We start from the raw sequence: 14,962 nt of genomic DNA on the forward strand, positions 1-14,962 counted from the left end.
ATGATGCTTCTAAATTTTTTGTCTACTTTACTATAACAGGACACAAATGATTAGTTAATATGATCCACGTTCTTATTTTTTCCCCAAGTACCAAACTAAGAGTTAGGCTGTTTCCAATGCGTGGCAGTTTTTCAAACAATGATGTAACTGTAATCATATTTCAGTAGGTTTATACATTTGTCAAGGTATTACTAAGAACTATCTAGACAGGATATGAGTGATACTGTGAGTGTGTTCCAAGTTTTCATGTAGTAGTTTCCGTTCTGGTAGTCTGTAGGGTGCCAGTATGATCTCTTTCTATAAATCGGAAAGGAAGCTACATTTGCCTAAGTCATGGAGGGTCCCAAAGCCCAAAGTCAACCTGGCTGCCCCTGCCCCTCCGGTGAGGTCGGTGAAGCGGGTTCAAATCTCGCGCCACAGCCACCAGCTGGGGCGGCCCCCACCCCCCCACCAACGTAAACACAAAACAACAGTGGAACGCGACGCGGCGACCCCGCAGCAAATGGCGGGGCATGTGTGTCGTTTTTTCACTAAAATTAAAGAGTTGATTATTTGGAGCTGGAGTTACCTCTGGGCCCTTTGGTTCTTGTTGGTCATATCTGTTGTATACTACCTTCGAGGCCCGTTGAAGATCACAGACAATATCGGAATGGGTGAGTAAAATGGAATCAACACATTTGGTATTTCTGTTGTCGATTTTTGTGGCCCAGGTCAACCCTTCTAGGTCATTGATCCGGAAGGATTATGTGGTGTCAAGCCATGTGATGCACATTGCTGTTCTGACGGTCATTCAATTTACGTAAAAGTTGAGGGTATGTTGTCGTCATTAAGGGGAAATGATTGTGCTGTTTATCAACGATATCCCGTAATTAATTTAGAGCAAATTGATATATTTTTTTTTTTTTATACCTGAGGGATTGGACGCTAATGGGTGCGTTGTAAATTTAGGAAAACCTTTAGTAAGAAATATGAGTATGAGATGAGGTGTTGAAAAGTGTAAAGCGTATTGGGATTTATGCTGTGTGCTCAGGCATACGTATCCTACCACGGGAGTACATGAGAGCATATACCAAAAGACCTGATGGTCCATGACAGCCTTACATGCATGAAGAACAGAAGCGCCAGGGAGACATTATGTTACAGACAGGATGCATTGGTTTTTGTTTTTTAGATATATAGAATACATCTTTTCCACATGTTTTTAGGGAAGTGTAGGTAATGTCCCTTCCTTAAAAAAATTAAACAACTATGGTTACACCTATACAGTAACCTTGACTTGCAACCATATTCATTTGGGTAATTTTCATTTCACTATCTCGTTGAAACTGTCTTTTGGATATTGAGTGGTCTTGTATTATCATTGCCCTTGTGGTGTTAATATTTACAGAGCATGGTTTAGAGTATTTTAGTTTGATAAATACCTGTATTAGATTAAACGATAATAATAAGGGTTATGAGTATCAGGGAAAATATGGGATAATTAATGTTGAAGTTTGTGAAGCATGCAGATTAGGAAATGAACTTCTTGACTGAAATCACTGAAGCTGTACTTTCTGGATCAGTTCATTTTCTTTTCTATGGTGGAGGCTCCATTGAAATATATGGTAAAACAAAAGACAAGGGAAGTATTTATGAAAAACCTGTTTTTTCAAGTTTGGCAGTTCGTAGCTATTGGGAAAGGCATGAGAGGGTAACGAGTTGTAAAGCTTTGAGGTGTAGGGAAAGAAGCATTTATCAGAATGGCTCCCCCTTGAGTTGCCAATGGCCACACAGTAATCATGTTACATAGCAGTCTGCTATGTATTATATGGTTAAGCTAGTTTGGAATGATGCATTTATATTAGGAAAATCCTAGAAAGCATGGTCCCCAACCCACGTGAAAAAATGAATCCCAGTTGGCACAACGGACAGGAAAAAGTCTGTAAAATATTTTTGCAGCTAAAAACAAAAGGTGCCTAAGACTATTCTGGAAATAGCTGCAATCATTAGGAACTCTATGGGGTGAACAGCAGAGAAATTTATGAAGGTACCAGATAAGTAGTTACTGCACTTTACAGGGCTTGGTCAACTCAAGGTAAACTGTAGATGGTTATGTTTGGAATATCTTGACTGTTACAGTATTCACAAGGTAGAAGGATATCAGCTGCATAAGTAAGGTAAGGTTTTCAAAATTTCTCTTCATTTTAAACAATTGTTTGATTACTCCCACATTTTCCATGATATTCATGATCCTCACTGCTATTGCCGTATATAGTATAACCCTTCTGTAAGGCAACTGCAATTTTTTTTTACACTGGAGGCAAAGTTGTGAAATATGAAAAGAAATCCTCTAGTTTTTCTCCTCATCAAAAGCAAAATATGACTGATTGAAATGATATGCAGCTCAGTTTAGCAAGTCAGTGTTTACAAGTTCTGCATGTTCTTTAACTTGATCTATACCACTGCCAGATGTATGGAGTACTCCCTTAGTATTTTTCAGGCATACCAAGAGAGTTGCGTGGTATTTTTGTGTTTTTGTCACAAATAAAGATGAATACTAATGTTTTTACATGAGTGTTATCTATTATCTAATAAGAATGACACAGCAAAAAATATTAATATGTAGCATGAACATGAGGGGTGCAGGTTTTGTACAGGTGTTCTTTACGATTTTCGTGAAAATCTTTTGGACCTTGAAAACCATAGATGATGATCTTAGAGTATTAACACAGTACTCTCACAGTAGAATATTGCTGTGCACTAACATCACCTTTCCAGGAGAGTGAATTTGTAGTTAGAAAGTGAGCAGTTAGCTGACAAGTATTGTGAAAAGTTTCAGTGCATGAGATGCCACTTCAAATATATATGGTCATATATTTTGCATTGAACAGAAGCCGCTTTTTTCAGTATTTGATTCTAAAATGAGGTCACCAGCCTCTTAAATTGTAGTTCTCTTATGAGGTCATCCCCCTTTAAAGGGTTAATGTTTTAGAATTATGTATAATGCTTCAGATCATGCTCTGAAAGTCCATTTATTAGTCCTGTACTGCTATTGAAAAACAGAATCACTCAATATCTAAAGCTAGTATGGATGCAGGGCTAAATTGGTAAATTACCAGAAGAACCAGACCATACCAGTAGATCCAAACATTCAGTTGAAGTGATTTGTGTTCATACATATTGTCATGAGATTGATTGCATATAAACCTAGAGTGAGTTAGAGATACAAGGCGGTATCAGATATTAGTGAAATTGAATACTCATAATTGTATCTTTGCAGTAAAGGCTGTATTGGTTTGCAAACCTATATATATTGCAGTTGTCTCTTCTTTTCTGAAACTTCTCCATGGCTGCCTCAGAACAAATACTTCATCAGAGTAATATTCGCATTCATTTAAATGTGCATTGGTTGGGTCACTGAAGAAATACTGGTATTGGCTGTTTACGTTGTTATTTTGTGTCAATATTTTAGGCATATGGCTGTCATGAAGGCAGCAAGTGTAAGAGAAGAGCTCTATGGTTGATATACCCTTCGAGTGATTATTTCCTGTAGTCCAAGCTGAGTTGTTTTTTTATATTTTTGCTGACTGGTAATCTGAGTAAAACAGATTTTGGTACTGTGTAATTATTTATTTTTTGTTTTGCTTTATGTATGGATTAATTGACTTATAAAAATTGCTGCCAGTATCAGTATTCTAAAAATTGTTGTTTGGAAGTTTGAAATTATAAAATTCCTTTTTGCATTCAAAATATATTAGGTTAGTGGATTGAATTAGGTAGGTTGTTTGGTTAGGATGACTAATTTAGAAAGAATAAGGAATCCAACCAAACCTTACAGCATTTTTTTAAAGGTCCCTTTATTAGACCAGAATGAAAATTCATAAATTGCCATACAATCCATGAGTAAAGCAGTTTATATATTATTATTATTTATATTTATTTTTTATTTATTTATTTTGCTCTGTCGCTGTCTCCCGCGTTTGCGAGGTAGCGCAAGGAAACTGACGAAAGAAATGGCCCAACCCACCCCCATACACAATGTATACACACACACGTCCACACACGCAAATATACATACCTATACATCTCAATGTACACATATATATACATACACAGACACATACATATATACCCATGCACACAGTTCACACTGTCTGCCCCCATTCACTCCCATCGCCACCTCGCCACACATGGAATACCTTCCCCCTCCCCCCTCATGTGTGCGAGGTAGCACTAGGAAAAGACAACAAAGGCCCCATTCGTTCACACTGAGTCTCTAGCTGCCACGCAATAATGCCCGAAACCACAGCTTTCTTTCCACATCCAGACCCCACACAACTTTCCATGGTTTACCCCAGATGCTTCACATGCCCTGATTAAATCCACTGACAGCACGTCAACCCCGGTATACCACATCGATCCAATTCACTCTATTCCTTGCCCTCCTTTCACCCTCCTGCATGTTCAGGCCCCGATCACACAAAATCTTTTTCACTCCATCTTTCCACCTCCAATTTGGTCTCCCACTTCTCCTCGTTCCCTCCACCTCCGACACATATATCCTCTTGGTCAATCTTTCCTCACTCATTCTCTCGATGTGCCCAAACCATTTCAAAACACCCTCTTCTGCTCTCTCAACCACGCTCTTTTTATTTCCACACATCTCTCTTACCCTTACATTACTTACTCGATCAAACCACCTCACACCACACATTGTCCTCAAACATCTCATTTCCAGCACATCCACCCTCCTGCGCACAACTCTATCCATAGCCCACGCCTCGCAACCATACAACATTGTTGGAACCGCTATTCCTTCAAACATACCCATTTTTGCTTTCCGAGATAATGTTCTCGACTTCCACACATTCTTCAAGGCTCCCAGGATTTTCGCCCCCTCCCCCACCCTATGATTCACCTCCGCTTCCATGGTTCCATCCGCTGCGAGATCCACTCCCAGATATCTAAAACACTTTACTTCCTCCACTTTTTCTCCATTCAAACTTACCTCCCAATTGACTTGACCCTCAACCCTACTGTACCTAATAACCTTGCTCTTATTCACATTTACTCTTAACTTTCTTCTTTCACACACTTTACCAAACTCAGTCACCAGCTTCTGCAGTTTCTCACATGAAATAGCCTCCAGCGCTGTATCATCAGCGAACAACAACTGACTCACTTCCCAAGCTCTCTCATCCCCAACAGACTTCATACTTGCCCCTCTTTCCAAAACACTTGCATTCACCTCCCTAACAACCCCATCCATAAACAAGTTAAACAACCATGGAGACGTCACACACCCCTGCCGCAAACCTACATTCACTGAGAACCAATCACTTTCCTCTCTTCCTACACGTACACATGCCTTACATCCTCGATAAAAACTTTTCACTGCTTCTAACAACTTGCCTCCCACACCATATATTCTTAATACCTTCCACAGAGCATCTCTATCAACTCTATCATATGCCTTCTCCAGATCCATAAATGCTGCATACAAATCCATTTGCTTTTCTAAGTATTTCTCACATACATTCCTCAAAGCAAACACCAGATCCACACATCCTCTACCACTTCTGAAACCACACTGCTCTTCCCCAATCTGATGCTCTGTACATGCCCTCACCCTCTCAATCAATACCTTCCCATATAATTTACCGGGAATACTCAACAAACTTATACCTCTGTAATTTGAGCACTCACTCTTATCCCCTTTGCCTTTGTACAATGGCACTATGCACGCATTCCGCCAATCCTCATGCACCTCACCATGAGTCATACATACATTAAATAACCTTACCAACCAGTCAACAGTACAGTCACCCCCTTTTTTAATAAATTCCACTGCAATACCATCCAAACCTGCTGCCTTGCCGGCTTTCATCTTCCGCAAAGCTTTTACTACCTCTTCTCTGTTTACCAAATCATTTTCCCTAACCCTTTCACTTTGCACACCACCTCGACCAAAACATCCTATATCTGCCACTCTATCATCAAACATATTCAACAAACCTTCAAAATACTCACTCCATCTCCTTCTCACATCACCACTACTTGTTATCACCTCCCCATTTGCGCCCTTCACTGAAGTTCCCATTTGCTCCCTTGTCTTATGCACTTTATTTACCTCCTTCCAGAACATCTTTTTATTCTCCCTAAAATTTAATGATATTATTATTATTGTTATTATTATTATTATTATTATTATTATTATTATTATTATTATTATGATAGTTGATCACTGTTTCCTGCATCAGCAAGGTATATACAGATATATACATATATACACATGTACATATTCATACTTGCTTGCCTTCATCATTACCCCGTTTCAACGAGGCAGCACCAGGAAAACAGACAAAAATGGCCACATTCGCTCACACTCTATCTCTGGCTGTCATGTGTAATGCACTGGAACCACAGTTCCCGATCCACATCCAGGCCCCGCAGACCTTTCCATACATATTTGCCATTTCCCGCATTAGTGAGGTAGTGTTAAGAACTGAGGACTGAGCCTTAGAAGGAAAATCCCCATTTGACCCCCATCTCTTTTCCCATGTACTCCCTGTGTGTCGTAGAAGGCAACTTAAAGGGAAGGAAGTGGTGAGGGCTGGAAATCCTCCCCTTCAGTTTTTAGTTTCCCAAAAGAAGGAAAAGAAAGGGGGGACCAAGTGAGGATTTTCCCTCTGAGGCTTAGTCCTCTGTTCTTAACATTACCTCACTAATGCAGGAAATGGCAAAGATGTATGGAAAGGTCTGTGGGGCCTAGATGTGGATAGGGAGCTGTGATTTTGATGCATTACACATGACAGCTAGAGACTGTGAACGAATTTGGCCTTTTTTATGTTTTCCTGGAGCTGCCTCGCTAAAGCAGGGGATAGCGATGCTGTTTACTGTGGGGTGGGGTAGTGCCTGGAATGGATGAAAACAAACAAGTATATGTTCATCTTTATATATGTATATGTTTGTGTATGTATGTATATGTGCGTATATAGGTGTTATGTATATATATGTGTATATGAGTGGATGGGTCATTCTTAATTTGTTTCCTGGCGCTACCTCTTTGACACTGGAAACAGTGATTAAGCCGGCAAGGCAGCTGGTTTGGATGGTATTGCAGTGGAATTTATTAAAAAAGGGGGTGACTGTGTTGTTGACTGGTTGGTAAGAATATTTAATGTATGTTTGACATGGTGAGGTGCCTGAGGATTGGCGGAATGCATGCTTAGTGCCATTGTACAAAGGCAAAGGGGATAAAGGTGTGCTCAAATTACAGAGGTATAAGTTTGTTGAGTATTTCTGGGAAGCTGTATGGAAGGGTATTGATTGAGAGGGTGAAAGCATGTACAGAGCATCAGATTGGGGAAGAGCAGTGTGGTTTCAGAAGTGGTAGAGGATGTGTGGATCAGGTTTTTGCTTTGAAGAATGTATGTGAGAAATACTTAGAAAAGCAAATGGATTTGTATGTAGCATTTATCGATCTGGAGAAGGCTTATGATAAAGTTTATAGAGATGCTCTGTGGAAGGTATTAAGAATATATGGTGTGGGAGGCAAGTTGTTAGAAGCAGTGAAAAGTTTTTATCGAGGATGTAAGGCATTTGTACGAGTAGGAAGAGAGGAAAGTGATTGGTTCTCAGCGAATGTCGGTTTGTGGCAGGGGTGCGTGATGTCTCCATGGTGGTTTAATTTGTTTATGGATGGGGTTGTTTATATATATTCATTCATATATATAGCTTAGAGGCTTCATTTACAGACAAAAGCCCATATCAAGGGTGGGGCTTCTTTGAAATAGAGATGATTATGAAAGGGAAAAAGAATACAAGGAAAAGTATTTACAGATTTTGGAGGAAGTGGGAAAACTTTTTAAAAATGTGCCAGGTCACAGTTGTTGGAAAAGACATGAAAAGGTACAGTTCCAAAGCTTCGAGGTGTAAGGAAAGAAACAACTTATCAAAATGACCGATACTCAAGTTGCCACTGGCCACACAGTAATCATATGATGCAGTAGCTTGCCAAGTATTGCGTGGTCTGTGTTATTTGTTATTTTCCTTCTTCTTTGACCAGCAGTAATCCTGTATACTCTGTTCCTCTTTATATTCCTTTTGTTGATGACATGATTTGTCATTTCACTACATAAGTAAGTTTATTAGCCTTTCATTTGCCAGTTTTGAGTAGTTTTGGTTGGTGGCCTTATTTTTTTTGATTTTGCTCATTACATGAATATGGCCAAGCCTGCTGAAGGCTTCAGTTGTGTGTTGGTTGGTGAAGCTGGGTTTTCATCTTTTGAACTTCTCACCATTATGAAACTGAAATTACTAGATTTGTGTTTTCAGCTCTTATACTCTCATGATAAGGGCAGAGGGTCATTTATTTCTTGGTGATTCATCCAATTTATCCTTTACACATGGATTAATCAACTCATAAAAGTTGCTGCAGTCATCAGGATTCTAAGAGTAGTTGTTTGGAAGTTTGAAAATCAAAAGTTCCTTCTTGCATTCAAACTAAATTATATTCAGTTAGCAGATTAGATTAGGTAGGTTATCTTTGGTTAGGGTAGGTTAGTTGGACTAATTTGGAAAGAAGGGAATCCAATCTAACCATGTTCTATATAAATGCAAAATGATAGTGTCTTCTCATTCTTGCCTCCGTTGATTATGTTGTGGTTCTTGTCCATTGCAAAGTACAGTATGTTTTGAGCTGCCCCTCCTGTGCAGTGAGTGTTAGGTAGAACAGAAGCTGTCTTCTAATTATGACTTACTTTTTTTTTTAGTTGGTAGAATCTGCAGCTTTAGTCATTGGGTGCTGAAATCAATACTGCCCTCTATACACTTTGCACATCTGTATATTCTGTATGGATATTATCCTCATTCTTCAGACTTTGAGTTGTTTTGCCCCATTTGTTATGGCTTCCCTCACCTCATTCTCCTTTTTTGTATCTGTGATGTATTTCTGATTTTCACTATGGTGGATGATGTTTTTCTGTTCTGTTATACTGTATATATTTTGTATGTAGATAATTATAGTTTAACATTTTCTTTCTTTTGACGTCTACATTTTTTGTGCACATTAATCATCAGTGTCATTACATGTTATGGAGGCTTGATTGGCTAAGGAGGCTAAATGGTATTTCCAATTTTCTCTTAAACCTGGTCATTCTTGTGCAGAATTCTTTCAAGTGGGTTTCAGATATCTGCAAAATTTATGTAGGAATGAATTGTGTCTTAGATATGTCCATAAAATCATGTCATCACTCACTGTAGTTTATGGGTTTCCAGTGTTCAAGTAAGTATCAGCTGTGGTGGTGCCATCTTTTTACCCGCGCCTACATGGCATGTATTGTCTGTGGTGGTGCCATCTTTTTACCAGCGCCTACATGGCATGTATTGTCTGTGGTGGTGCCATCTTTTTACCCGCGCCTACATGGCATGTATTGTTCTCAGGTTGTTACTAAAAGCTGTTGCTGTTGGCAGAGTTATTAATATTCTTATTTTGTATTCAAGTATGCTATGATTCTCTCTCTCTTTTTCTTGTGATTAGTTATGTGGTTGTAATACTTCACATTACCTTCAATTTTAGTTTAGTTGATACTTTGGAGAACAGAGCTGGTAATTGTTTCTTTATGTATTATTAGTTTTTAAAGATAGGATCAGAAGAAGGAGCTGAGTGAGAATTTTTCCTTGAAGGCATAGTTGTCTCCTTTGGATATTACTTTGTTTTGACAGAGCACATATAGAAGCTTACCGATAATAGTACTGTAATGTCTTTCAGATACTTTGTTTATTGCCACGTTTTTTTGTATTTACGTTACTAGCAGTATATTGGAGAGGTCAGTGATGTAATAAAAACTGAAAGGTGGGACAAATAGAAGATGGATCAGCTGTGGCTGCAGCTCATGCGGAGTGGTCGTAAATCAAACATGTGGGGGCGGAGTTTCCATTTTTCGGTGCATCCAAGTACATGGGTTCACTTGAGTCAATTTCAGACACCTTACTATTGTTTTAGGTTTTTATTCCATAGTATGTTTATGAATTATTCATCTAGCTTAAGATGATACTTGTTAGCCTCTAAGACCTCAACCAACTTTGGCCCAGAAACTTGGGGGAGGGTCCCGTGGGTGCACCCAGTACTTTGGTGTTATCCTCATTCTTTTTTTTTTCTTATCTGTCTGTGTGTGTTATAAAGCTTTGATCACATGTCACTATACAGTACATAAGATTAATCGGGCACATACGGGATAAAAACCCACCAGCTGGCAAAGGGCAGAGACTGTTGTGTGTAATTGTGTGTGTACTGTATGGGGAGGGAGGCATTTTGTACTTCCATACGCATTTTAAATTTCTATGTACTGTCTGCATTTACTATGTCATTTATTTTATTCCATTCATCCCTTTCTTATTCTGTAACAACTTTTTTTTTTTTTTACAAATTTCTTGCTTGATTTTATGATCCGTTTGTTCTATCCCACTATCTCTCGATATATATATATATATATATATATATATATATATATATATATATATATATATATATGTATAGTGCCCGCCTATAAAGTAAGGGCGAGGGGGCTGTTGCACAACCACGGCACGGATAAACGAAATAAAACCATGAAAACTGTGTAGTTACCACCAGCTGTTACTTTATTGGTTTCCGTGTGCTCCTTATATATTCCTTGGAACAACCAGGAACTGAATCAACAAGGGTCTAAAGCCACCATGTAGGGTTCATCTTTGCCAGAATTTCACGAATGGCCGACTTCAGCATAGGTAGCAACGAAGTATCCCTGTTACGTAATTTCGTTTTCATACGCTTAGTTTATCTTTATTATTGGATTCAGGTCTGGTTAATTCCTAAGCCAGTCACTGAAAAACTACGCTGTACAGTCCTTAAGCATATCCGTTACTCGTTTGGCGTAGTGGTAGGGACCCCCATCCTGCCTGAACACTTTACTTGCAGTATTTGAACGAATGGTCACACTAACTCGAGGTAAATATGTCTGTTCCTTAGTTTCATAGTTTGGCAGCTCTACTAGTTTCCAACACCATAATAACTGAAACAATATCTTACTATCAGTGAAGCAAGAAACTTTACAGTGCTTGCAGTGTGCTTAGGGTCAAATGGATTTCAGCCTGGTCCATTGTACACACGCCCGTCACGGCCACCTTTCACAGGAGAGGTGGAGTCATCACTCCACATGACTTTTCTGAACTTAGCCTTTCCCCACACTACTTATTTCTTGCAAAAATTGACGGGTCTGTTGCGTACACTCGGAGTACGTGGAGGTTTTTCCTGGCCTTCCTTGGGCGATTCACATGGGTCGGTATATCGACGCCGCCATCATTAAATTTCTTGACCTATCGTTGTACTCATCTCAAGCTCACACCGGTAATATTAGAACTTTCCTAAATTGGCTTATTCCCCATGTAAAGTGCAGTTATAGAAGCCAATGTGTCACTTGTAAAACTATTATTTCCAACCATAGATTGAAAAGATGCAACGGACAAAAAAATGAAAAACAAGGGCGACCATAAGTAGGGAGCACAACGAAGATTTACTCTGTATTACAACAGCCAAACTGTTACTGAGGCGGGGTGGGCTCATGTGCTATGCCGGCACTTCATGTAATTGCCAATGTTCGTCTGAGGGCGCCAACTTCACTGGCGGACGCCAACGCAATTTTAGTTGGGGGAAAAATAATTGCGTCACTATAGTTGCTGCGTGCCCGCTCAGGCCTACTTCATTGGCGAGCATTGTGTGTGTATATATATATATATATATATATATATATATATATATATATATATATATATATATATATATGTATATATAATATCTCAACTTGCTCGGCACTTGACACCAACCACTCTGTAACTGACCTCCCTCCCCCCTTTCCCTCAAGTAGAACAAAAAGCTTACTCCTGCCCTACACTTCGGTAACCTCAGCTCACAGATTCCCAGATCCTTAATGAATGTATCACTGACAAAAACCATACACACTGAAATTATCCAAGAATCTTTAAAAAAAAAAAAAATAACCGGCCACACACCTTAAACTCCAGCTCACCAGACATACACACCACCAGAAGCCACGCTCCTCAGACAAATACAACTCACGCTATCCCGTCTCCTCTCTGGACGTCACCCCTCACCACAAAACTACAAACACTGTTTCAGTATATCCCAAGCCTCTTCGTGCCCGTGATGCAGCTGCCATAAGGAAAACCGACTGCCCATTACTTAATTACCCTTCCTTCTCTGCGCATAGATGCACACGCAATATCACAACAACACTAGATGCCCACGCAATATCACAACAACACTAGATGCCCACGCAATATCACAAATTTTTGGCCTGTGGTCCCGATCGATGGACGTGACCAGCATTTTAAGTGTTGCTTGGTCTTCATAAAGATTCAAGGTACTCATGGGAGGGACAGGAAGCAAGTATGTAGGTGTTTTCGGGATCAGCCTTGAACACTGTGAGGGAAAAGTCACCAGTGGCAAGGCTGGATCATTGGGAGTACAGTCCTGTCAAAGAACTTAGTTCTTCACAGGGTTCCCGTGTCCTTGCTGTAGGAAGTAGTGCAGCCTTGGGCCTCAGGAGCCTTTAGAAAGGTTGAAGAATCACACACACACACACACTCATGAATTTCTCATACTTGTTTGCAGTTTCCCCGGGTCCGGTAACGCCAGGAAGACAAGGAATGCTCTGTCACATCCATTATCTACCTGTCATGTATAGTGAACTGAAACCACCAATTCCACACCGCGTCCCACAGACCCTTTCATGGTATTTTATGACTGCTTCGTATGCCCCGGTTCAACCCATTGACAACACATCCTCCCCTGTAACCTACATTGCTCCAGTTTGCTCTCTCACCACCACCTTGCATGTTCCAGCTCTGTACACTCAAAGCATCTTTTACTTCATCCTTCCACCACCACCATGGTTTCCCACGTTTCCTTATTCCTTCCACTTACGATGTGTATATCCTGTTAGTCATCCTCTTCACATGCCCAAACCATTTCAGCACACCCTTTTCATCTCTCTGATACATATTTCTCTTTTGCCACACCTCTCTGTAACTTGATCACTTCTTACTGGATGAACTTTCCTCGCCCGACGTATTGGCCTCAGACGTTTCAGTTCCAACACCTTCGCCATCTTCAGTTCTTTGTCATCCAAGGCCTAAGCTTGTGGGAGGGTAGGGGAGCCTGTGCGTGGTAAGATGCTTGTGGGAGAGGAGTTGTAATGGGGGTACCTGTGGGAGGATGCCGTAGTGGCATACCTGTAGGAAGGATGGTGTTGTGGGGTGCTTGTGGGAGGGGTGATTTTGTAGGATTCCCGTGGGAGGGTAGTTGTGGTGGGAAGCTTCTGGGAGGTGTGGTCTAGTGGTGCGCCTGTGGGAGGGGTGGTGTGATGGGGTGGCTGTCGGAGGAGATTGTAGATGGGTGCTTGTCGGAAGTGATTTGTGGTGGGACGCTTGTAGGAGGTGGTTGTGTGACAGAGTGCTTGTGGGCGGGGTGGACTGAAGGGGTGCTTGTGAGAGAAGGTGGTTTAGTTTAGTGCCTGTGGTAGAGATGGTACAGGGGAGGGGCAGAGATAACAGGAGAGCTAATGGTCCATGACATTGTTATCTGCCTGCAGTCTTGATAAAAGATAAGTGGTAGAAAGAGGATAGGAAAGCAGGAGACACCTTCCCACCCACTTCTCCCTCCCGATCAACCGTCAGCAGGAAAAAGGATGTGAAAACTTATCATGTATTATGAGAGAAACATAATCATAATATTTTATAGGAAGTTGTTGGAGGAAAAGTTCCCTACCAGCTTAACACAGCCTCTCAGGGACTGGATTTTAAAAAAGGAAAGGTTAAATGATAAGTAATTAACTGAATTAATTACTGATAATAGATAACGGTGAAGTATTTCTCTAGCCTTGATATGAAGGTGCTACTAGTCTCTCCATTTACCACATCAGGGAGGAGTTTATCACAGTATTCAACCACTCTACGAGGGAAAAGCTTTACCCCACGTAGGTGTTGCAAATAACTTTCCTTTTAACTTCATACCGTCATTGAATCCCATACATAAAGTGTTTAAGGGTTCGTATAGTGTCTGTATTATTTAGTATTTTGAAAACTTCTATCAGGTCTCCTCGAAGTAGGCGCTTCTTTTTCTTTTTTTTTTCTAAAGGAATGGTTTTAGGTCAGAGTCTTTCCTTGTAAAGCTTACTTTTAAGTGAAGGGATTAGTTTGGTTGCTATTTGAACTTGTTCTCTTTTTTTTACTTCATCATTGATCATGTTTGGTGACCAGAATTGAAGCGCGTATTCCACATGACCACGGTTTAAAAAGGACGAAAGCAGTTGTAGTCTTTATTTCTAGCAATGAAAACTTAGCATCGTATCGGCTGCATTGAAGCCCATTACATGTTATGTCGCTGCCCACTCCATCAGAGTGTCTATATCCCTCTGAATCCTCAGACATTATTTGTTCTAACTGGGCTGTTTCCTAAGGTCGTGTTGTCGGCAAATTTAGGTAGTCTACCGGCGACGCCTGTCTCTGTAGGTCGTTGATGTAGACGATGGAAAGTACCGGTGCAAGGACTGAGCCTTGTGGAACCCCGCACCACACACGACCCAGCTGAATGCTTTCCCATTTCCTACCACTCTTTTTTCCTTTATGAGAGCCAGTTCACTGTGCACATGCGCAGGCCATCTTCCATAACCATGAATTGTACGTCTACGTAGCAATATTTTATATGATACTTTATCGAAGGCTTTATATATATATATATATATATATATATATATATATATATATATATATATATATATATATATATATATATAAAGTCTAGATTACGTCAGAGGGTATTTTGAAGTTCTGGTTATCGTAGATATGAATAAAAGAATTCAGTTGAATTCGTTAAACGTGATCTATTCCGAAAAACCATGTTGATGGTCGGTTATCAACCTGGTAT

At 40.1% G+C, this 14,962-nt stretch overlaps 1 protein-coding gene across 2 annotated transcripts in view; it reads left to right on the forward strand.

Annotated features, from left to right (window-relative positions):
* The first annotated feature begins 476 nt into the window (after positions 1–476).
* The window catches only part of LOC139767451 (protein ST7 homolog), a 136,314-nt gene continuing 121,828 nt past the window's right edge, over positions 477–14,962 (forward strand). Inside the window, exon 1 of one of the 2 annotated variants that reach the window (XM_071696865.1) lies at positions 477–653. In XM_071696865.1, the coding sequence (XP_071552966.1) occupies positions 503–653 (151 nt within the window). In that variant the 5' untranslated portion in view covers positions 477–502. The remainder of the gene's footprint in view (positions 654–14,962) is intronic. The other variant, XM_071696889.1, reaches the window with a different exon arrangement.

This window comes from Panulirus ornatus, chromosome 4 (assembly GCF_036320965.1).
Source record: "Panulirus ornatus isolate Po-2019 chromosome 4, ASM3632096v1, whole genome shotgun sequence".
NCBI lineage: Eukaryota > Metazoa > Arthropoda > Malacostraca > Decapoda > Palinuridae > Panulirus > Panulirus ornatus.